The 25,011-nt window shown below is 44.2% G+C and overlaps 1 protein-coding gene across 1 annotated transcript; it reads right to left on the bottom strand.

Annotated features, from left to right (window-relative positions):
* Positions 1 to 1,534: 1,534 nt before the first annotated feature.
* LOC125454994 (transmembrane protein 179-like) lies at positions 1,535 to 18,305 on the bottom strand. Its single transcript, XM_048536424.2, has 4 exons — positions 17,906 to 18,305; positions 6,601 to 6,738; positions 2,471 to 2,549; positions 1,535 to 2,374 (listed from the first exon to the last, which is right to left on the bottom strand). Exons 1-4 carry the CDS (start codon positions 18,223 to 18,225, stop codon positions 2,204 to 2,206), a joined length of 708 nt encoding a protein of 235 aa, XP_048392381.1. The 5' UTR covers positions 18,226 to 18,305; the 3' UTR covers positions 1,535 to 2,203.
* Positions 18,306 to 25,011: the final 6,706 nt, after the last annotated feature.

Here is a 25,011-nt window from a genome sequence, read left to right as displayed (position 1 = left end):
TTCATAGGAAAGCCAGGATGATTCATTTGATCCTGAAAAATTTGCTGTGCTGATTCATTTCTATTTGTCACATGCACCTAATTGCAGGTATTCTTGCATTTGGACAGAACTGTTGCCTATGCTGCAATAAAATTAACTGCGCATGTTTCCAGAAGAACTTGACTAGGTTCCCATTCTTGTATCAATATACTAGATATTTTTCTTTGCATTGTGTAGTGATCATGTAACAGTTGGTCACAAGCTTCATTTCAATAAAAATTATTGTAAAAAAAGGAACTCTGTTTTTCCAGCATGACCAAAACCACTTTCCCCCTAAATAAGAGACAATATGTAACATTACATAGTAAGTTTCCCCAAACCAAAAAAAAGTTGGAGAAATCCAGCATCTTGGAGAGAAAACAGTTCACATTTTCAGTCTTGTGACCCTTCAAGGCTAGGAGCAGCAACTGGACTTAAATGAGTTTATATTAAGGAACTGAAACACTTGATTTTAATTATCAGTTGGTTTTCATTAGCTTTGACAAACAGGAGATATTTTGGGAGGTTCACAATTCACTGTTTCTTTGCAGCAATTAAATAAGATCATGCAGAGCAGTGAACATTTTCTGAAATCCTGTACACAAATTGACACCTCATCACAAACAAACAAAAACAAACAAAACGTGAATCCTTGGGACAATTGAGAAATCATTTTGGAAAATAACTGATCCTGCTCCTGTAAGTGAGGCACAGACAAGATTTTAGTGGGGGGGGGGGGGTGGGCTGTTAAACAGAGTATTTTCTAGAATTGCTAACATTAAATTTTGACTCTGAACAGAGAAACTGAGCTTAGTAATATGGAGTGCCAAAAACTTGGACAGCAGCAGAATAAGCACTTGTGACATCTAAATGAATAAAACCTGACTAGTAAAAAATGCTTTTAATGAAGTGCACAGATTTATGCAGCAAAGCTTCTGAACAAAGGTGCAAAGAGACCAATTTAGTTAGAATACAAGTTACTCATTCCATATTGTCAGTTATTGAACTGAAGGTTCGTCCGAGTCTTCTGCTGGATATGCATCATCATCTTAGTAAGAAATGTAGACAAGTGTGAAAGATCAGTATATCTTTCCCAATTAATTACTGCTGCATGAATTTAAAAAGTATACTGTAATTTATACCTGCTCCATTGAGCTGAACTCTATCATCCTCAGTAATCCACTTCATTAATACTGACAATATCCATGTCATGTCTCTATCTTTCTGAACACCAAGCATGTTGTTTCATTCTGAATACCCTTATCCCATCAAGTTCTAATAATGGCTTTTTTTTTAAAAAAAGCCATACATGTTTACCATACAGAATTTCACAAGCTTTTGCTGGAAGTGGGGCAAATAGTCTGCTTTCTGCCAAAGTTCATTATTGCAACTTGAAGTTCATTTTATCAATTTCCTCACTTTAAATGAGATCCAATCTCAAATACAATTTGGATGGAAAGGTTTCTACACGACAATTTGACTTCAATAAATAATAAAATTTGTAACAGCATTCAATTTTATCTTTATTATGCAACACTGATTATTCATCAAGGGATCACAAATTTTTCCAGATTACTTCACCTTAACTATATACAATCTTCACCACAATTCAGTTATGTCAATCAATTCCAACCCCAAAACTACTGACAAACAAAATAATTAATTGGTCCTTAAAAAATCCTCAAACAGTAATGAATTAGCAATGACAGCAGCATGCACATTTCAAACTACGTAGGAACTAAACATTCAAACTATTCTATATACAATGTAATAGTCTGCATTAACTTTCTTTATGCTAAGAGTATCAATAATTTTAGACATTGTTGTCTCAATTACAGTTGGTTCCTACAACTCCCATTGCCATGAACTGCAAGTGAACAGAAAACAATTCTGTCCTCATTTATTTGAGCAATTCCTTCTATGTTTAGAAACTATAACTTGCTCATTCTGATTTCCAAGCAAAATGAAGTGAACTTTCCATTTACTGAGCAAGATTAATATATCAAACAGATCAATTTCTTCCAGTAAATAATTTTGTACAGGGGTAAACCAAGAGGCTTTATCATAAGAGCAAGGGGTGTGGGTTGGATAAGTAATAAATCAACCGCTTAATCACAAGACAAAGTACAGTCACATGCTGATCACATTTTTCATATTATGAACTGCAATCAATCATACTATTTAATTAGATGAACACATTGCCCATTTGTCCACGGAAATATCTTTGCGATTGCTGGCTTAGCAGAGTTTCTTTGTATTGTACAGTAAAGTCGACTTTACTGCGACTATGAGAAACTTTCAAGAAAGCAAGTATTGCTAATGCAATCCACACTATCCAAGCACACCACAGGCCAAACTGTAAGAAAAGATAGGAATCACATGGTTACTGGTAAAATTTCATCACTTTCTTTTGCAGTCATGCTCACTGAAATCATTGAAGTGCAAAGCTTACCTGTGCAGTGCCAAAGTGGTCATAAAACAAAGTAGGAACTGCACTTAGATTAAGAGATTCTTCCTGGGCATCTCTACAGCTGAAACGATGTAAAATGAACATTAACTAGATCCAGGACAGGGGTAAAAGCTTTCAATTTAAAAAGGAACATTCATGTTCCCAACCTAGTACTGACAAAATTACAGGCAAGTTCCCACTTTTCTGTTCTTTTGTTTGATCTAGGCCAGCTTTTAAATGTAAGACCATAAGATAAAAAAGCAGTATTAATCCATTTAGCCCATCCAATCCATTCTGCCACTTAATCATTGCTGATGTGCTCTGTGATCCCATTCTCCCTCTTGCTATAATCTTTAATCCTTTTAAGGATCAAGAACTTACTTATCTGTCCTAAATACACAATAACTTGGCCTCAACAGCCTTCTACAGCAGACATTCTACAGATTCACCACCCTCTGGCTGAACAAATTCCTCATCTCAGTTCTAAAGGTTCATCCTGTCATTGAGGCTATGCCCATGGGTCATAGTTTCTGATGAGTGGAAACAACATCCCCATGTCTACCCTGTCAATCAGGAACCCCAACCTCCACACATCCTGCTAAACTCCAAGTACAGAGAGAGTAATCCACTTCATTAATACTGACAATTAACACTAAACTGCTCCTCATAATAAGCTCATCATCCCTGGGATCATTCTTATGAACTTCCTCCAGAACCCCTCCAAGGCCAGCACATCCATCCTTAGGTATATAGGGCTCAAAACCGCTCGTTATATTCTAAATATGATCTGAACAGAGTCTTTTCAGCTTCATCTGTACATCCCTGCTCTTCTATTCTAACACACAAAAATGAATGTTAACATTACTTTTGGCTTCCTAAGCACCAAATGAACCTGTAAATCAACCATAAGAGAATCCTGAACTAGGACACAAGTCCCTGTGCTTCAGATTTCTGAAGCTGCTCTCCTATTTTAAAAAAGTCTATATCTCTACTCTTCCTATCAAAGTGTATAACCTCTCAGTCCCACACTGTATTCCATCTGCCACTTCTTTGCCTACTCTTCCAGCCTGCCCATTTCCTTCTGCACCTTCCCCACTTCTTCTGTACCTGTCCCACCACCGATACCTGTCATCTGCAAACTCAACAATGTTCTTAGTCAAGATTGTTAATAATAACGTGAATAGTTGTGGTCCCAAGGTTACTGCATAACTCCACTCGTCACCAGCTGCCACCCTGAAAGAGAAGACCCTATAACCCAACTCTTTTCCTACCAGTCAGCAAATCCTTTAATCGATGCCAGTACCTTACCCAGAACACCAAAGGGCACTTATTGTGCAGCCTCCTGCGTGGCATCCTCTCAAGCACTTCAAAGGAAATCCAAACAGATCACGTCCGCTGCCTTAGCTTTACTGTGCTCTTCCAAGTACTCCACAATCTTATCCTCCATAATGGACTCAAATCTTACCAATAATCCAAGTCAGGCTAGCAGGTCCAGTCTTCTGCCTGCCTCCCTCCCTTAAACAAGAGTATCACAATAGCCATTTCCCTGGAAACTCATATTCCAGTGATTCATAAACATCAATGTTTCCATTACCTCCTATGTCCTTCAGAACTCTGGGGTGTAGTCCATCCAGTCCAGGTAATTTATCTGCCTTCACACCTTTCATCTTCCCCTTCACCTTCACCTTCTTTGCTCTCGAAATTCTGGCATGCTACTGGCATCTCCCAACATGAACGCTTAAGCGAAGAACCTATTCAGTTCCTCCACCATTCTTTTGTTTCCATTACTTCTCCAGCTTCCCCCCCCACCACCCAGTATTCAGATGTCCACTCCTACCTTTTATCTTAAAAACACTTGTAAATCTTTATATTACTAGCTAGATTACTATCATATTTCATGTCTCCCCACTGCCCCACCCAAAGCCCCTTAAACGCCACGATTTCCCTCATCGGCATGGGTGCCTTGTCTTCCCCTTAGTAAGGGATCTTCTTTCTTGGGAAAAGTGTTTGCTGTGCCTCCTGATTTACCCCCAGGAACTCCTGCCATTGCTACTCCATCTTCCCTGATGGGTACCCTTTCCAAGTGACACTGGCCAACTCCTCCTAGTAGTTACTTTTATTCAGCTGTAATACCATTACATTTGGTTCTAGTTCCTCCACCAAAAAGTGCAGGGTGAATTTCATCATGCTGTGGTCACTTCTCTCTCAGGGTTCCTTCACCTTAACCTCCCTGTTTGCAGGTACAGAACAGAAAAGGCTGCTTCCTGATCAGTAGACATCCATCCGGAATCAACCATTTCACTTGGAAGCAGCTTTGCCTGGTACTCTAGACCTGTGAACTTAAATTCTCAAGGGAAGAAAGAGGGTGCAAGTGGGCCAAGTTCTTTTCTATTTTCAAACAAAGAACTACAGACACTACAATTCTGAAACAAAAACAAATTGCCAGAGAAACGTAGCAAGTTTGGGAGCATCTGCAGAGAGAAACCAGTTCGTGACTCTTCAGAACTGATAGCATCCAGGAAAGGTGGTGTTCAAGCTGATGACAGAGTGGGCAGGACTCAAAAAATGAGAAGAAAAAGGTTATTTAAAGGGATGTTGCTAGTAAGCCATGGAAGAAAAGCTAGATAGGTGATAATTGGGACCAGTCATGGGTGAAAAATGGGTTGGCTGTGCTGAAAGCAACCCATGACAGTTCTGGGGTGTTGGGCTGGGCAAGAGTCATGGAAGGTGCTGTTCAGGCTCAAATTATCAAACTCTAATTGCAGACTTCAGGACTCAAGGTCACCAAATAGACTGGACTCAGTAACTGTTGTGTCCCTAGAGACGCTGCAGACCCAATGAGTTTCTCCAGCAATTTCTGTTTGTGTCTCTTTTCTATTTTGTTTGAGGGGAGAGCAGAATTTTACCTACATAATTTGTCACACCCAAAAACTAACTGTTCTATTCTAAGGAACAGCAAGGTGATTTCTCAGATTGGCAGCTACAAGTTTACATTCAAGATCTAAATTTTGAATTCAAACCACCATGTGGTTAATTTCCAGCATCCAAGTACCATTTGTTTGCCATGGATAGATGCTTAAAAATTCCCATTGAATGTTACAAGCTGAGTGGAAGTGCATGTCTGAAAAAAACACTTCCCTCATCAGTGGGAAGAATTTTGCCATACAATCTACAACCTACACATGACAATGTAAACCTTGTGTTTTAAGTGAACTCCTCACTCAAATCAGACATTTGGATAAGGAATTTTTTGCTTTTAATTTTAAACCTTCCAAAATGGGAACAGGGCCAAACTAAAATTCTCTATGAGCAAATTGTCATCTGAAGTGTATTTAATGGATGAGCTGCATGCATTAACTGCACACTGACTTTCAGCTTGTTATGACAGCTTCACCTTTTTTGTGGATTTGAATTTGAGCGGTGAAGAGTTGGATTCAGATTTTTAAAAAAGATAAATGGAACTTGTTCGTCCACAAAGACATGTCTTGAAAAAATTCAAGGTCTAGATTGCCTGAACTCACTACAGGGGAAACACCTGTTTTAACAACTGGGTTTTGTAACTGTTCTGTTTGAGTAGTTTTTCAGGCTTGGAGATCGCTTTCAGTTGGAAGAATCCTGCAAAGGAACAGACTGCTCAGCTTCTGTCTCCTGTTTCTGAAGCACCTTCATTGTGAAACCAGTGTGACCCCTCATTTTCCTTTTGAGGAAGGACTGAAAGACTTCAATATTGTGTTTCATAGGCAAGCTGCATCTGTTTGCCCAAGTTTGGTGACATTCATCAACATATGCCAGATTAACTACCATGTAAAATTCTAACGTTTTTGCCTTTAATAGCCAGCACTGTTTTTCTTCTCCTCCCCTCAAGTGAATACATGCAGAGAAATACAATGCGTGTTTTGGCTTATTTAGAGGTGTGAGATTTTATATTACAAACTAAGTATCACAAGTTGCACACATTTATATTTCATCTCAAGCATCAGTCATGGGAATTCAATATCACATTTAGTCTTCAGGTGAAAAAGGGTTAAAAAAAAGAATAAATTGTACCAGTGCCTGCATGTTTTAATTTAATTCTCACTTTAAATATTCATTCTGTCCTTCTGCTTATAAATTCCCATCAGTATCTGTCATACCTGATGGTTATGTTACCCTTGCTTGTGACTGAGTTGCACCATATATTAAGGCCATCACTCACTGTAGCACTGGCAACCAGCATCAGCAAAGCAATGGTGCAGCTAAGAAGCATGCTTATAAATTCTGAAAAGGGTGATCTATAAAAGAAATTAAAAGTCACTAATTAAAAGATGACATACATATCAATTTTTAAAAGATACATAAAGCTTCATGAAATGTTTGAATTTACATATTAGACAGCTGTAATCAACAGATCTAAATAAAAACAAGGAAGATTAATTACATCGATGAATTGGATATTGTCTTCATGGATTTTAGTAATGCACTTGACAAGGTCCCACATGGCAGACTGAGTTGGATCTAAAATTGGTCCAGGAGCAGGACACAAAAAAGGAAATTGCTTTCAAAAGCAGAAAGCAGTTTCCAACATCTTTAAGACACAGTATTGGACACCTTGTTTGTGGTATATTAACAATTTGGACTTCAGTAAGAAATTTACAGATGACAAAAATCAGCCATATAGTTAAGTAAAAGGATAGCTGTCAACTCCAGACTGACATCAATGGTTTGAATTCCACTAGCCACTTTTCCACCTAATCATGAGAAATGGGAGATAATACATTTGCTGAGGGATATCAAAGCAAGGGGATACACAACAAAAGGGAGGGTAATGAGAAGAGTAATGGAAGAGAAGTGCAAATTTAAAGGTCTTGAAGCTAGCAGGACAGGTTGATATTGTGAAGAAAGCAAGCAATACTTTATTCCCTTGGGAAGGATATAAATACAAAAACAGAGGTTTAATGCTAAAAATGAGCAAATCCTTGTCTCAGATAGTAGGAGCATTACTTCAGACATTTAACCTTCAAGATCTAACTTGTGTTTCCTGCTAGTGTTCACGATTTTTCAAAATCCTTTCACATGTACTTGTTTTTACTTTTAATCCATTAATTCTGCTAACTAAGAATCCCAGAAACATTTAATAATCCTAAAATTTCCTCTTCTAACAAAGAAGTTTGCAATATATAGTCTGAAAAGTTTGATGATCAAACATCTGATAAGTTGCTAATCTTTTCTGGGGTAAAAATTAAATTGTCATCATTATACTCATTTGGTTATTTCCTTAATCTATGAAGCAATATCTCCTTTAATCAGTTTTAAATTCAAATTAAGCATTAAATATTTGCAGTTTTGTTAAGTGCCTTTTACTGTTGCTATAGCATTCTAAATTCAAATTCTTAACTTTTCCCTGTTCTCACTATTTTCAATAGAATGTATTCGTGGATTTGTATGTCAGTGGAAGATACTGACATTCTCTCTAACCACGATTAAGATGTGACCTGGTTATTCTGACATTCATTACTGTCCACAAGTAAACAAGTAATTGGTTTTTGACAATTTCTACAGCTTGATCACAACTGACATGAAATCAGCTGCAGAGTAGAAGAACGGACTCACTTTATAAAATTCTCAGAATTAATCCAAGCTCTCTTCACCTTGACTTCATAGTAACTGCTAAATGTAGTAAGCCATTGTTAAAACGTATTTAAATTAAGATAGCATGGCTAAAGAAATATCACATGTATGCCTGTTAAATAATTCAATGATTATTTCACTTCCACTCTGACATATCTTCTGTTTGTGGTAATCAGTCTTTGTTCTCTTTGGTTACATGACCAGAAGCAAAAACAATCCGAATGAAGAAAATGTATCAGTGATAATGGGAACTGCAGATGCTGGAGAATCCAAGATAACAAAGTGTGAAGCTGGATGAACACAGCAGGCCAAGCAGCATCTCAGGAGCACAAAAGCTGACGTTTCAGGCCTAGACCCTTCAGAGAGGGGGATGGGGAGAAGGAACTGGAATAAATAGGGAGGGGGGGCCGACCGAAGATGGAGAGAAAAGATAGGTGGAGAGGAGAGTATAGGTGGGGAGGTAGGGAGGGGATAGGTCAGTCCAGGGAAGATGGACAGGTCAAGGAGGCAGGATGAGGTTAGTAGGTAGGAAATGGAGGTGCAGCTTGAGGTGGGAGGAAGGGATGGTGAGGGGAAGAACAGCTTAAGGAAGCGGAGACAGGCTGGGCTGGTTTTGGGATGCAGTGGGGGGAGGGGACAAGCTGGGCTGGTTTTGGGATGCAGTGGGGGGGAGGGGAGATTTGGAAGCTTGTGAAGTCCACATTGATACCATTGGGCTGCAGGGTTCCCAAGCGGAATATGAGTTGCTGTTCTTGCAACCTTCAGGTGGCATCATTGTGGCACTGCAGGAGGCCCATGATGGACATGTCGTCTAAGGAATGGAGGGGGAGTTAAAATGGTTCGCGACTGGGAGGTGCAGTTGTTTGTTGCAAACCGAACAGAGGTGTTCTGCAAAGCGGTCCCCAAGCCTCCGCTTGGTTTCCCCAATGTAGAGGAATCCACACCAGGTACTATCCCCTCCTTACTTCCCCACCTATACTCTCCTCTCTACCTAAATTCTTTTCTCTCTCTTTTCTCTCCATCTTCGGTACGCCTCCCCCCCCCCCCAACCCTTATTTATTCCAGTTCCCTTTTCCCGTTCCCCTCTTTGAAGAAGGGTCTAGGCCTGAAAGGTCAGCTTTCCTGCTCGGCCTGCTGTGTTCATCCAGCTCTACACCTTGTTGTCTCCGACTTCACAGTACCTTGAGATTCAAACGGTTCTGAATAATTATGCCAAAACTAGGAACATCTTACTCCAGCAAGTAGTTAGAAGTAAACAAAATGGCTTTGAACTGTACACCAATACAAGAGGAGAGACCGTGTTCTTCAACTGGGTTACACAAATTCAGAAACAGACTTTCAGCATTACTGAAAACAAGAAATGATGGAGATCACAATGGGTCAAACAGCATACATGGAAAGAACAAGCTAAAGTTTTGAGTCCAGATGACTCTTCATTAGAGCTGAAGTGAAGTTGGAGGGCCAGCATTTATACTATAGTTAAACAGATGGTGGTGGTGTGCAGTGTGCCGGTGGAAGGAAGATATTGATAGTTCAGATTAACTGATCTTTCCAATATCTTTCAGCCTAACTAGTCTTTTCCAGAATTAATGCTCCATGCTCCCGTCTCGGTCTAATCAGCATATCATTTTGTACTTTTCTCCTTTTTATTTATAGCTTACCCTTAAGGGGCACCTGCACTACACCTCAGTTTTTATGGTAGAATGTCTTACGGAAAAGATTTTTCCACAAACTTAATGAAGTTTCAGATGTAATCAAAACATGGTTCCAAATCTGGTCTTTAATAAGTGGGGTAACATCTGTATGTTTACACTATCACTACCATTTAGAGGTTTCCACTGAGTATTGGATGTTATTTACAAATACAAGACAGAAGAAGGATGAACACAAAGTAAAAACTGTGCTTAAAGCTCATCCTTCAAGAATTTGTATTTATGTTCCAATCTGTCTTTTCACTCCATTTTTTAAAAACTCAAGTGTCATCATGTAGTAAGTTAATATCATTGCCTCACAAATTTTATTAAATGCTAACCAGAACCAAAAATGAGTTCTGATAGAAGGCTGAAGTTCTCTTTCCACAAATGGTGCCAGACAGTTGCTTCCAGCATAAAAGTGTGGAACTGGATGAACACAGCAGGCCAAGCAGCATCTCAAGAGCACAAAAGCTGATGTTTTGGGTTGTTTTTCTAAAATGCAAGTACAAATGTGAGATGATATCCTGAATATGGATGTGAGTTTGCTCACTAAGCTGGAAGGTTAGTTTTCAGATGTTTCGTCACCATTCTGGGTAACATCATCAGTGAGCCTCCGACGAAGCACTTGTGTTATGTCCCACTTTCTATTTATCTGTTTAGGTTTCTTTGGGTTGGTGATGTCGCATCGCCAACCCAAGGAAACCTGAACAGATAAATAGAAAGCGGGACATAACACAAGCGCTTCGTCGGAGGATCACTGATGTTACCTAGAATGGTGATGAAATGTCTGAAAACTAACCTTCTAGCTCAGCAAGCAAACTCACATCCAGAACTTCAACCTGAGCTACAAATCCTGAACATAGCTGAATGTTTAGTCTAATGGAATTAAAGGCATGTAATAAATTACCCCAAATGCATTATTTACAAATAGTCAAGGTAAACAGATTCAGGTGGAGAAATCAAAATTTATTGTTATATCCTATGGAATTGAAACTTATTTGCCCATTTCCAGTCACAAATGCGATTTCAACTTTTTTTAAAAATTGCCAGGTGACTTCAACACAAATAAGAATATTCAGGCACAAGTTTGTTTCATGTACATATTTTAAAGGAAAAATAATTTTCTCAACAAAAAAGTGAACAGCTCAGTCAGAAGCAAACAAATTGCTGGAAAAGCTTGGCAGGTCTGGCAGCAGTGGAGATAAAGTTAACATTCCATGTCAAGTGACCCTTCCTCAGAATTGCTAGCTCAATCAGAACTCCCTCCACCTCGACGATACAAGCTGATTACAAATATTTCACAGAAACACAAGGCATAGGCTATTCAACCCCTCAAGCCTGCTCCACCATGCAATACGATCATGGCTGATCATTGAGCTCAATACCCTAATTCCGCCCTCCACCATATCCCTTGATCGCTTTAGCCACATAACTAAAACTATGTCCTTCTCAAAAGCAATGTTTTGACTTCAGCGACTGAAGTAGTGAATTCCATAGGCTCACCACTCCTGGGTAAAGAGATTTCTCTTCATCTCGGTCTTAAAGAGTTTGTCCCTTATCCTCAAACTAAGACCCCTAGTTGTGGGCTCTCTCACCATCATAAGTGTCCTTCCTGCATTTAACCTATCTAGTCCTGTGACCTAGGGTCTAGGCCCGAAACATCAGCTTTTGTGCTCCCGAGATGCTGCTTGGCCTGCTGTGTTCATCCAGCTCCACACTTTGTTATCTTGGATTCTCCAGCATCTGCAGTTCCCATTATCACTGATACAATTTTAACCACACTGTAAAGCCTCTTCCAGGGATGCCTAACCTGAAGAAGTTACCCTCCTCCCTCCGGACCAACCTCGGAATCTCTCTCCCACTGCAACTCTTGTAATCTCTTCAGCCTTGAAACTGCTCGACCATATCCTGAAGCAAACCAGGTACCACAGTCACATCACCTTCCTCAGCACCTGCCTACAGAACCAGATCATCCCCAGTGGACTACAGTCTACATTGAAGCCTTCCCAATTCGGCCCCAACCGTGACCACCTCTACACCCAGAACATTCAGATCCTTCAGAAGTGTTTCTCCCTGCGAGTCCTGAAACAGACACTCACAGCCATGCACCAGCATCTCCAGACACTGCAATTCAGCCTGCCCCAGCTCACAGCCTCCCTCTCTCAGACCTGCAAAGGACCTCTCCTGTTTTTTATCCTCTGCGGGATCCACAGACTGAACACGCAGTTCTACTCAGCTTTACTGGACACCAAAAATCATAAGTACAACAAACTGACTGGCTGCTGCCACCTTAAAAAGGATTCCTGCCCCTCCCCCACCATGCACCTGCCACCATTGACCATGAGGACACGGCCAGTGACCCCACGATGACGTCACGTCCGCCAGCGCCAGGCACACCACTTCCAGGACCGCGTACACGACCACTGCTGCAGTCACCACCTCCAGTTCCAGAATCAACACCACACAAATCACCCTCACCGCTGCAGCTGCCACCCACTCCGCCCCACCCACAGCTGACGCCAACGGAACCCTGCCCACAGCCTCCACAGCCAGCAACCCCAGAGAAGACAGCCATACTGAGCCCTGCCGCATCTTCACCATTCCCACAGACCTCCCACTGACTGAGGGCGAACGGTCGGTCCTAAGCAAGGGGCTCACCTTTGTCCCCCTCCACCCACATATCAACAAATACCAGCCACATTTGGACATCGAGCAGTTTTTCCACCACCTTCGCCTCCATGCTTACTTCTTTAACCGTGAGCCCAACCCTCCCTCCACTGACCCCTTCACCCGCCTCCAACACAAGTCCTCTTCCTGGACACCACCTTCAGGCCTCCTAACCCTCCCTCGACCTCTTCATCAACTGCCATCGAGACATCAACCGCCTCAACCTCTCCACCCCTCTCACCCACTCCAACCTCTCCCCCACAGAACGGGCAGCCCTCCGCTCCAACCCCAACATCACCGTCAAACCCGCAGACAGGGGTGGCACAGTGGTAGTATGGCACACTGACCTCTACATCGCTGAGGCCAAATGCCAACTCTCCGACACCACCTCCTACCGTCGCCTTGATCATGACCCCACCCCTGAACACCAAACCATCATCTCCAACACCATCCATGACCTCATCACCTCAGGGGACCTCCCACCCACAGCCTCCAACCTCGCTGTTCCCCAACCCCGCACGGCCCATTTCTATCTCGTTCCCAAAATCCACAAACCTGCCTGCCCTGGCTGACCTATTGTCTCCGCCTGTTCCTGCCCCAAACTCATCACCACCTATCTGGACTCCATTTTCTCCCCTTTGGTCCAGGAACTCCCTACCTAGGTCCATGACACCACTCACACCCTCCAACTCCTCCAGGACTTCCAAATCCCTGGCCCCCAACACCTCATTTTCACCATGTACGTCCAATCCCTACACACATATTCCTCATGCAGATGGCCTCAAGGCCCTCCGCTTATTCCTGTCCCGCAGGCCCAACCAATCCCCCTCCACTGACACCCTCATCCGCCTAGCCGAACTCGTCCTCACCCTCAACTACTTCTCTTGATTCCTCCCACTTCCTACAGACAAAAGGGGTGGCCATGGGTACCCACATGGGCCCAAGCTATGCCTGCCTCTTTGTAGGTTACGTGGAACAGTCCCTCTTCCACACCTAGACAGGCCCCAAATCCCACCTCTTCCTCTGTTACGTTGATGACTGTATCAGCACCATCTCTTGCTCCCCAGAGGAGCTCAAACAGTTCATCCACTTTACCAACACCTTCCACCCCAACTTCAAGTGCACCTGGGCCATCTCTAACACATCCCTCACCTTCCAGGACACCTGTCTCCATCTCGGGTAACCAGCTAGAAACTGATGTCCATTTCAAGCCCACTGACTCCCACAGCTACCGAGAATACACCTCCTCCCACCCACCTTCCTGCAAAAATTCCATCCCCTATTCCCAATTCCTCCACATCTGCCGCATCTGCTCCCAGGATGAGGCATTCCACTCCCTCGCATCCTAGATGTCCACATTCTTTAAGGACCCCAACGCTCCCCCCCACAGTGGGGGAGAACGCCCTTGACCACATCTCCCGCAACACATATCCCTCACACCCCACCCCCCAGAGGATCCCCCTCATTCTCACATACCACCCCATCAACCTCCGGATACAACGTATCATCCTCCGACACTTCCGCCATCTACAATCCAACCCCACCACCCAAACTATTTTTCCATCCCCATCCTTGTCTGCCTTCCGGAGAGACCACTCTCTCCACGACTCCCTTGTCCGCTCCACACTCCCCTCCAACCCCACCACACCCGGCACCTTCCCCTGCAACCGCAGGAAGTACTACACTTGCCCCCACACCACCTCCCTCACCCCTATCCCAGGCCCAAGATGACTTTCCATATCAAGCAGATGTTCACCTGCACATCTGCATATGTGGTATATTGTATCCATTACACCCGGTGTGGCTTCCTCTACATTGGGGAAACCAAGCAGAGGCTTGGGGACCGCTTTGCAGAACACCTCCACTCAGTTCACAATAAACAACTGCACCTCCCAGTTGCAAACCATTTCAACTCCCCCTCCCATTCTTTAGATGGCATGTCCATCATGGGCCTCCTGCAGTGCCACAATGATGTCACCCACAGGTTGCACAAACTGCAACTCATTCCGCTTGGGAACCCTGCAGCCCAATGGTATCAATGTGGACTTCACAAGCTTCAAAATCTCCCCTCCACCCACTGCATCACAAAACCAGCCCAGCCTGTCTCTGCTTCCCTAACCTGCTCTTCCTCTCACCCATCCCTTCCTCCCACCTCAAGCCACACCTCCATTTCCTACCTACCACCTCCTTGACCTGTCCATCTTCCCTGGACTGACCTATCCCCTCCCTACCCCCTCACCCATACTCTCCTCTCTACCTATCCTGTTTTCTCTCCATCTTCGGTCCGCCTCCCCCTCTCTTCCTATTTATTCCAGTTCCCTCTCTGACAAAGGGTCTAGGCCCGAAACATCAGCTTTTGTGCTCCTGAGATGCTGCTTGGCCTGCTGTGTTCATCCAGCTCCACACTTTATCTTGGATTCTCCAGCATCTGCAGTTCCCATTATCACTAGTCCTGTGAATTTAATAGCTTTGTTTGGAGTTTCTACCTATTGCATTCTACAAAACTCCAGTCAATACAATCCTAATTAACAGTCTCTACTCATACATCTTGCCATCACAAGAATCAGTTTGTTAAACCTTTACTGCATTCCCTCTAATTGCAAGAACACTGTCCCTCACATTAGGTTCACACAATATTCTAGTTCTGGTCTCACCAAGTCCCTGTCTTAACTGCAGGAAGACACCCTTGTTACCGTACTCGATTCTTCTTGCTATGAAGTCTGATATACAGTTTGCCTTCTTTAATGCCTGCTGCACCCACAATTTCAGCATGGGGGAACACCCATATCTCATTGAATATTTTCCTCAGTTTACAGCCAAATACTAAACTTCCTTCCCATTCTTGCTACCAAAGTGGATAGCTTTACATTAATCCATATTACACAGCGTCTACCACAAATCTGCCCACTCACTTGGCCTGTCCAAATCACACTGCGACATCTCTGCATCTTCCTCACAGCTCACAAAATTGTTTCAATTATTGATGTAAGGATTTACCAAAACAATTTAAATTATTCTGTACAGATTGCCCAAAAAGCAAAATATAAACAGCAGGAAGATCATTTAAATTACATGTATGCTACGTAAAAATAACTATATGTAGCAAGACTAAAGAAACAATAACTTATTCTTAAATACCATTTTGTCACAAAATTCCCAGCATCTTCATGGTGCATCAGGGGTACCACAACACTATTATTGACTTATGAGAAAGGATCATTTTTGACAAGAATTGGGAGGAAGAATAGGCCATTCAACCCCTCAAGCCTGCTCCATCATTCAATAAAATCATAGCCAATCTGACACTTCACTTTCTTGCCTTTTCCCCACGACCCTTGATACCCCTACCAATCAAGAACCTCCATCCGTCTTCGATATACATTAGGACTCCACCTCCACAGCTTTCTGTAGCAAGCAGATCCAGAGACAACCCTCAGAAGAAAGTGTCCCCCCATCCCAGTTTTAAATTGGCACTCCTTAATCCTTAGATTATGCCCTCTGCTTCTAGACTCTCCCATGAGGGGAACATCCTCTTGGCATATATCATCTCCCACCACTTAAGAATCCTGTATGTTTCAATGAGATCACTTCTCATTCTTCTAAACTCCAGTGAATAGAGACACAGCCTGTTTAGTTTTTGCTCATGAGACAATCCCTCCATACGAAGGATCATACTGAGCCTTCTTTGAACTGCCTCAAAAGAAATGTCTTTCTTTAATGAAAGAGACCAAAACTGCCCAATACCGTGAATGTGGTCTCACTTGCACCTTGTACAGATAATTCAGGCGTTTAGTTAACACTAATTGGCTGTAACACAATTGATGAATAGCAGAGTTTGGAAAACGTAAACTTTCTCCTCTATGTATAGCAATTTCCCTATGATGCTATTTTCAGTGGCGATTCTCTGTAGCGCAGGTCATACAAGAACACAGCTATTGCATTATAGAACTACTGTACAATTGCAGTAAGACTTCCTTACTCATACTCAAACCCTCTTGAAGCATGGGTCTACATTCCACATTAAAATCATACATCAACTATGTCGTTCCATAACATTCAAATAAGCACGCAGCCCGCAATTTAGCTTTAAGAACTCAAAGAAAATTACTACATCCAAGCAGGAAGCACTAACTTATATAGGAGGAACATGCGCAGGCTGTTTAACTCAATCTGTTCTACCAGAAAGGAGATTATCACAGATCTGCAACCAAACTCTACATTTCCTTTATCCTTTTATACCTCACAGACATCCACTCAGGTTTAAAACCAATTCAGCATTACACAACTTCTGAAGAATTCCAAACTTCTACCCACCTATGTGCAAAGATGTGCTTCCTACTCACATCCTGAAAGCATTTTATATCACACACTAATCCTAGACTTCCTAGAGGAAGAGTAGCCAGAGAGACTCAGTCTTAAAAGCTTCAAACAAATTACCCTTTAAAACTTAACTCATCCTAACTTAATCTTGTAGAATACAAGTATAATTCCAATAAGTCTACCTTTAACTTCTGCCAGGGTGAATCTATACAAAAGGTGAAATCCAAAGTGGATTTTAACCTGAAAACCTAGCAAGCGGTTAGTAACAATAGCTTCCTTAATTGTTTGCAAGTCAGACTTTCACATCTCCTGTACTTTGAGATACCACTTCTCTTTATAATCAACCTGCTTTGACATGTTATTATGACATCTCCAGGACAGGTATGACTAAAAGCCAGGTCTTCTGGCATAGAAGATCTACAATCACAAGAACAACTGCATCTCCACTTTAAACAGACAATTGCATCCAAACTTTCTTTTCCACCTCCAACTTGTTAAATTTTCTCCTGCCAAAATTTCAACTAGACCAGAGGGTAATGAATTCCTACCTAATCCTACAAACATTGGACAATTTTGTTCAGGCATCTGTTTGCATTTGTGGCTGTCATGGAAACACTTCACAACTTCAAACGTGGGGGGGAACACAGGGGACAAAGAGAAACAATTCAAGGTGTACTTTGTGAGCACAGATTGGAAACCCTATTACAAGTCAGCAACACAACAGAATGAATGATGGTAAGGCTCTTGTGCCACAATGGTAGTGCTCTGACCCGAGTCAGAAGACCTGTATCAAGTCTTACCTGCTCCAGAGATAGATCATAGTCTGAGCAGAGACCACAGCACAGAGAGCCTTCAGCCCATCATATCCACAACAGTCAAAAAACATCTATCTAATCAAGTTTTCAAGTATTTGGCCCGTTGCCTTGTAGATATTTTCCAATCAACCTGTTCGGAGATGTTGTGCATCAGGTGCATCTGGGCCTCCTGGCTCAGGGACGGGGTCCAGTACCCCGCCCCCATAAGAGCCCTCCGTAATAACCTTGTATTTCATAGCGTTTTCAATTGTACATTGAAACACTTATTAAACTTTAGACTCCAATTAGATTTTTTTTAATTTAGACTGAATGACGTGAGTTGGCGAAGTGCTTACTCCTCGAAGCCTTTGCAGAGGTGGTAGGTGCTCCTGAATCCCTGCAGCGCCGAGTAGGCGCAGCTAAAGATGCCCATGAAGAGACTGTAGCGGCAGGCGGACGGCGGGCCCCAGCGCAGCACGTGGAAGCAGTACGTCTGCGCGCAGCCGGTCGCCCCGCTCTCGTTGCTGCGCCGCCAGCTCCCCACCCCGTAGAGCGGACAGCGGCCCCGCAGCTCATGCTGGTCCTGGCCCAGCGGCACGGCAGCGAACAGCGCCAGCACGAAGGCCAGCAGGTAGGCCGTGCACTGGCAGAACAGCAGCCGGTTGCTGATCCCCATCTTCGTGTGTAACCCCGGCAACTCCAACTTCCACCTCGTGCAGCATATAACACCTTCTACCCACGCGCGCAGCAGCCGCGCGAGCCATTCAAATAGAAGCGGTTGGGAGGGGGCGGAGCTTCTCTTAAAGGCGCAGCAAGTGGCCGGAGGCCATTCAGCCGCCCCAGCCCTTTCCACCAGCCAATGAAATCACGGCCCTTCTGCAGTGGGGCTCCGCAGAATCAGGTCTCGTAGCCCTTAATAACTATGGTTTCCAGAAACAGAAATTGCTTGAGAAACTCAGCAGATCGGACAGCATCAGTTGAGAGATATCAGAGTTTGGAGTCCTGTGACCTTTCTTCGGAACTGATAGCTCGGAAAAGGTGGTATTTATGCTGGTGACAGGAGTCAGGTGTTGGACGGGTGAGCAGACAGATCCCAGAGAAAGAAAAGTCAGGCCGAAAAGGGGATCGTTGACAGTGAGCCAGGGAAGAGAACCTAGAACGGTGATAATGCGGACTAGAAACGTTAGCTCTTTTCTTCCTCTCCACAGACATTTTGAGTTTCTCCAGCAATTTCTGTTTGTGTGTGTTTCAGATATCCGGCATCCTCGGCCCTTCGTTTCATAACAGCTGCTGTGAATCTGTGAAATTCCCTACCTCGGAGGGTGGTAGATGCAGGAACACGGAGTACATTGAAAGAGAAAATAGACAGGTTTTTAATTTGCAACGGGTTGAAGGGCTATGAAGACCCCGCACGAAAGTGCAGTTGAGGCTGATGAGGTCATGTTGACTGGGGATCAGTGTCGAGGGGCTGAACTGCTTACTCCTAGAACATAGAACATAGAACAGTACAGCACAGAACAGGCCCTTCAGCCCACAATGTTGTGCCGACCATTGATCCTCATGTATGCACCCTCAAATTTCTGTGACCATATACATGTCCAGCAGTCTCTTAAATGACCCCAATGACCTTGCTTCCACAACTGCTGCTCCTATTTATTTCGTTCAAAGGTCTTGCCGTTGCCAGTTGCAAGTAAATGTAAAGAAATAAATGCGTATCAACGTTCCACATAACAGGGAGGCAATAGAGTAGCTGAGTGGCCATTATCATTGGATTAGTAATCCAGAGACCCAGATATTCTTGGTTTGCTTCCCACTGTGGCAAATGGTGGGATTTGAATTCAATAAAAATATCTGGAATTAAAAGTCCAATGATGACCATGAAATCGTTGTCAATTGTTGTAAAATCCCATTAATGTCCTTTAGGAAAGGAAAACTGCCATCATTATTTGGTCCAGCCTACATGTGACTCCAGACCCACAGCAATGAGTTTGATCTTTGGGCTGATTGCCATTATTTTAAAGGGAATGGAGCATAAATATGGGGAGGCCTTGCTAAAACTGTACAAGACGCCATCACAAACCACACCTGGAATACCGTGAACAGCTTTGGTCCCCTTAACTAAGAAAAGAGCTACTGCATGGGGGCAGTTCAGAGAACGTTCACTAGTTTGATCCTGGGTATGGAGGGATTTTCTTATGTGGAGAGATTAAGTAGTTTGGCCTTGTAGGCATTAGAGCTAAGAAGAATTAAACGTTGAGGTATGAGATGATGAGATATTGAAACATGTAACATTTTTAGAGAGCTTAACAGAACAGGTGTAAGCAGTTATTTCTCCTTGTGGGAGAGTCTAGGACCAGAGGGCGCTATAGAGATTGTCAATTTAAGACAGAGATGAGGATTTTTTTTCTTTCAGAGGATAGCCACTGTGGCATTCTTTACTGTAGAGGGCTGTTGAGGCTGGTCATTAAGTATATTCAAAGCTGAGATATACAGATTTTCCGTGAGAAAGAGAATCAAGGGTTACTGGGGAAGCAGGAAAGTGGAGTTGAGAATGATCAGCTCATTCACAATGTCAGTGAATGGGAGACAGATTTGATGGGCCAAATTACCTACTTATGCTCTTCCATCTTGTGGCTTTGAAATGGCCCAGGAAGCCACTCAATTATACCAAGAATGTCTCAGAAAGGAATGAAACTGATGGACAATCTGGTATTGACTAAAGCAATGGCAAGTGCAATGACAAACTCATCCCTGTCAACCCTGCAAAGTCTTGCCTACTAACCTCGGAGACCACTGCTAAAATTGGGAAATTGTCTCATAGAGTGGTAAAACAATAGCCTGACGTCATAATATCCAGACAACATCATCACAATCCCTGGGTATACCCTGTTCTGCCATGGGAGAGAGTTGCCTTGGGAGTCCTCCACATTGATCCTGGACTCTATGAAGTATGATGTAATGAGGTCAGGCATGGGCAAGGAATCCTCCTGCCAATTAGTGGGCAAGCATACCCACCCTACCTTAGCTCTATCCGTCTTGGCTGATGAATCAGTGCTCTTTCATGTTGAACAACACTTGGAGGGGACACAAGTGCACAGAATGTACTTTGGGTGGAGGTCTTCAATGTCAACCACCAGGAGTGGCTCAGCAGCACAACTGCTGACCTGGCTTCAGGCTGTATGACTCTATGACATAGCTGCTAGGGTGGGTCAGTAACGAGGTAACCAACAAGAGGAAGAAAACATACATCACCACATGCTCAGATGTGCCTGCTGCAGATGCATTTGCCCATCGCAGCATCAGTAAAAGTGACCACTACACAGTCCTTGCCAAGACAAAGTCCTCTCTTCATATTGAGAATACTGTTAATTTTATTGTATGGTACTATGACCTCACTAAATGGAATAGCCTTCAAACAGATCTGGCATCTCAAAACTGGACATCCATTAGGTGCTGTCAGCTGATAATGGGAACTGCAGATGCTGGAGAATCCAAGATAACAAAGTGTGGAGCTGGATGAACACAGCAGGCCAAGCAGCACCTTAGGAGCACAAAAAGCATAAGCAGGAGTAGCAGAATTGTACTCCAAGGCAACTGACAACATCGTGGTTCAGCATATAGCATCAGACATACCTAAAAATGAGGTGTCAACCTGTTGAGGCTACAAAGTAGAACTACTTCCATGCCATACAGCATAAGCAGCAAGTGATAGGCAGAACTAAGTGATTCCACTAACCAACAGATCATATCTAACCTCTGCAGTCATGCCCCATCTAATCATAAGTGGTGGAGTACAATTAAACAGCTCACTGGAGAAGAAGGCTGTAACAAAATCACCATCCTCAATATGGGGGAAGCTCAGCACACAGGTGCAAAAAGATAATGCTGAAGCATTTGCAACAATGTTCAACCACAAGTGCCAGGTGGATGATCCATCTGAGCTGCCTCCAGAGATCCCCAAGATCACAGATGCCAGTGCTGAGACAATTTGATTCACTCCATTTGATATCAAGAAAAGGCTGGATATACTGGATACTGACTGCACAGGCTACGTGCCTGAGAACAATTGAACAATAGTTCTGAATGTATAATTTGCTGTGAACCTAGCCAAGCTGTTGCAATACAGCGACATTGCTGGGATCTATCTGACAATCTGGAAAACTGTCCAGCTATGTCCCATATATAAAAGGAGGACAAATGCTTCCCAGCCAATTACTACTCCATCTGTTTATTTTCAATCATCAGTAAAGTGATGGAAGGTGTCATCAACAGTGCTATAAAGCAACACTTGCTTAGTAATAGCGTACTCACAGATGCTTAGTTCATGTTTTGCCAGGACCACTCAGCACCTGCCTTCATTACAGCCCCGGTACAAACATGGACAAAGGAATTTAATTCCAGAGGTGAGTTGCTATCAAGGACTCATTTGACCAGATATGGCATCCGGGAGACCTAGCAAAACTTTGGTCATTGGGAATTGGAGAGAACTCTCTGCTGCTTGGAGCCATACATGGCTCAAAGGAAGATGGTTATAGTTGTTTGGGGTCAGTCATCTCAACTTCAGAACGTCTCTGCAGAAGTTCCTCAGGGTTATGTCCCAGCTAAACATCTTAATTGCTTCATTATGACTTTCCCTCACCCATAAGTTCATAAGTGCAGATGTTTGTTGATGATTGCACAGTGTTCATCCCATTCACAACTTCTCTGACACAATCCATACGCACCAAGACCTGGATATTATTTAGGCTTGGGCTGATAAATGACAAGTGACATTTCTACCTCAAAAGCGCCAGGCAATAATCTCTTCCCCGTATGTTCAAAGATATTACTATCACGAAATTCCCACAATGAACATCTGTGTGTCACCATTGACCAAAAAATAATTATACCTACTGCAAAAATATTGTGACCACAAAAGCAGGTCAGAGGTTGGAAATTTTGAAGTGGTAACTAATCACCTGACTCGCCAAAGTCTGCCCACTATTTGCAGTACATAGATCAGGAGTACGATAAAGTATCTTCTACTTGCCTCAGAAACGCACAAGCGTTCCTGCGACAGCATCTTCAATGTCCATGAGCTTTGCCATTCCGAAGTAAAAGAGTACAAGCTCTCCTTCAAAACTGTGCCACAACTGATACATGCAAATGACCGGCATGTCTTTTTTACTATTCCATTTACCTGCCCTGCCTTCCAGAATCTGTAGACAAATAGCTTAAGATGTTGTTTCTCTAAGCTTCTCAGTGATCTGGTATTCACTGAGCGATAATGGGAACTGCAGATGCTGGAGAATCCAAGATAATAAAGTGTGAAGCTGGATGAACACAGCAGGCCCAGCAGCATCTCAGGAGCACAAAAGCTGACGTTTCGGGCCTAGACCCTTCATCAGAGAGGGGGATGGGGAGAGGGAACTGGAATAAATAGGGAGAGAGGGGGAGGCGGACCGAAGATGGAGAGAAAAGAAGATAGGTGGAGAGCATATAGGTGGGGAGGTAGGGAGGGGATAGGTCAGTCCAGGGATGACGGACAGGTCAAGGAGGTGGGATGAGGTTAGTAGGTAGGAGATGGAGGTGCGGCTTGGGGTGGGAGGAAGGGATGGGTGAGAGGAAGAACAGGTTAGGGAGGCAGAGACAGGTTGGACTGGTTTTGGGATGCAGTGGGTGGAGGGGAAGAGCTGGGCTGGTTGTGTGGTGCAGTGAGGGGAGGGGACGAACTGGGCTGGTTTTGGGATGCGGTGGGGGAAGGGGAGATTTTGAAGCTGGTGAAGTCCACATTGATACCATTGGGCTGCAGGGTTCCCAAGCGGAATATGAGTTGCTGTTCCTGCAACCTTCGGATGGCATCATTGTGGCACTGCAGGAGGCCCATGATGGACATGTCATCTAAAGAATGGGAGGGGGAGTGGAAATGGTTTGCGCCTGGGAGGTGCAGTTGTTTATTGCGAACCGAGCGGAGGTGTTGTGCAAAGCGGTCCCCAAGCCTCCGCTTGGTTTCCCCAATGTAGAGGAAGCCACACCAGGTACAATGGATGCAGTATACCACATTGGCAGATGTGCAGGTGAACCACTGCTTAATATGGAAAATCATCTTGGGGCCTGGGATAGGGGTGAGGGAGGAGGTGTGGGGGCAAGTGTAGCATTTCCTGCGGTTGCAGGGGAAGGTGCCGGGTGTGGTGGGGTCGGAGGGCAGTGTGGAGCGAACAAGGGAGTCACGGAGAGAGTGGTCTCTCCGGAAAGCAGACAAAGGTGGGGATGGAAAAATGTCCACATCCCTCACCTTGCTGGACCTCTCACTCTCCATCTCAGGCAATCAGCTTGGAACTGATGTCCATTTCAAGCCCACCGACTCCCACAGCTACCTAGAATACACCTCCTCCCACCCACCCTCCTGCAAAAATTCCATCCCTATTCCCAATTCCTCCGCCTCCGCCGCATCTGCTCCCACGATGAGGCATTCCACTCCCGCACATCCCAGATGTCCAAGTTCTTCAAGGACATCAACTTTCCCCCCCACAGTGGTCGAGTACGCCCTTGACCACGTTTCCTGCATTTCCCACAACACATCCTTCACACCTCGCCCCCGCCACAACCGCCCAAAGAGGATCCCCCTCGTTCTCACACACCACCCCACCAACCTCCGGATACAACGCATCATCCTCCGACACTTCCGCCAGCTACAATCCGACCCCACCACCCAAGACATTTTTCCATCCCCACCCTTGTCTGCTTTCCGGAGAGACCACTCTCTCTGTGATTCCCTTGTTCGCTCCACACTGCCCTCCAACCCCACCACACCCGGCACCTTCCCCTGCAACCGCAGGAAATGCTACACTTGCCCCCACACCTCCTCCCTCACCCCTATCCCAGGCCCCAAGATGACTTTCCATATTAAGCAGAGGTTCACCTGCACATCTGCCAATGTGGTATACTGCATCCATTGTACCTGGTGTGGCTTCTTCTACATTGGGGAAACCAAGCGGAGGCTTGGGGACCGCTTTGCAGAACACCTCCGCTCGGTTCACAATAAACAACTGCACCTCCCAGTCGCAAACCATTTCCACTCCCCCTCCCATTCTTTAGATGACATGTCTATCATGGGCCTCCTGCAGTGCCACAATGATGCCACCTGAATGTTGCAGGAACAGCAACTCATATTCCGCTTGGGAACCCTGCAGCCCAATGGTATCAATGTGGACTTCACCAGCTTCAAAATCTCCCCTCCCCCCACCGCACCCCAAAACCAGACCAGTTCGTCCCCTCCCCCCACTGCATCACACAACCAGCCCAGCTCTTCCCCTCCACCCACTGCATCCAAAACCAGCCCAGCCTGTCTCTGCCTCCCTAACCTGTTCTTCCTCTCACCCATCCCTTCCTCCCACCCCAAGCCGCACCTCCATCTCCTACCTACTAACCTCATCCCACAGCCTCGACCTGTCCGTCTTCCCTGGACTGACCTATCCCCTCC

Source organism: Stegostoma tigrinum, chromosome 9, assembly GCF_030684315.1.
Source record: "Stegostoma tigrinum isolate sSteTig4 chromosome 9, sSteTig4.hap1, whole genome shotgun sequence".
Taxonomy (NCBI): domain Eukaryota; kingdom Metazoa; phylum Chordata; class Chondrichthyes; order Orectolobiformes; family Stegostomatidae; genus Stegostoma; species Stegostoma tigrinum.
This window is presented reverse-complemented; position numbering and strand designations above follow the sequence as displayed.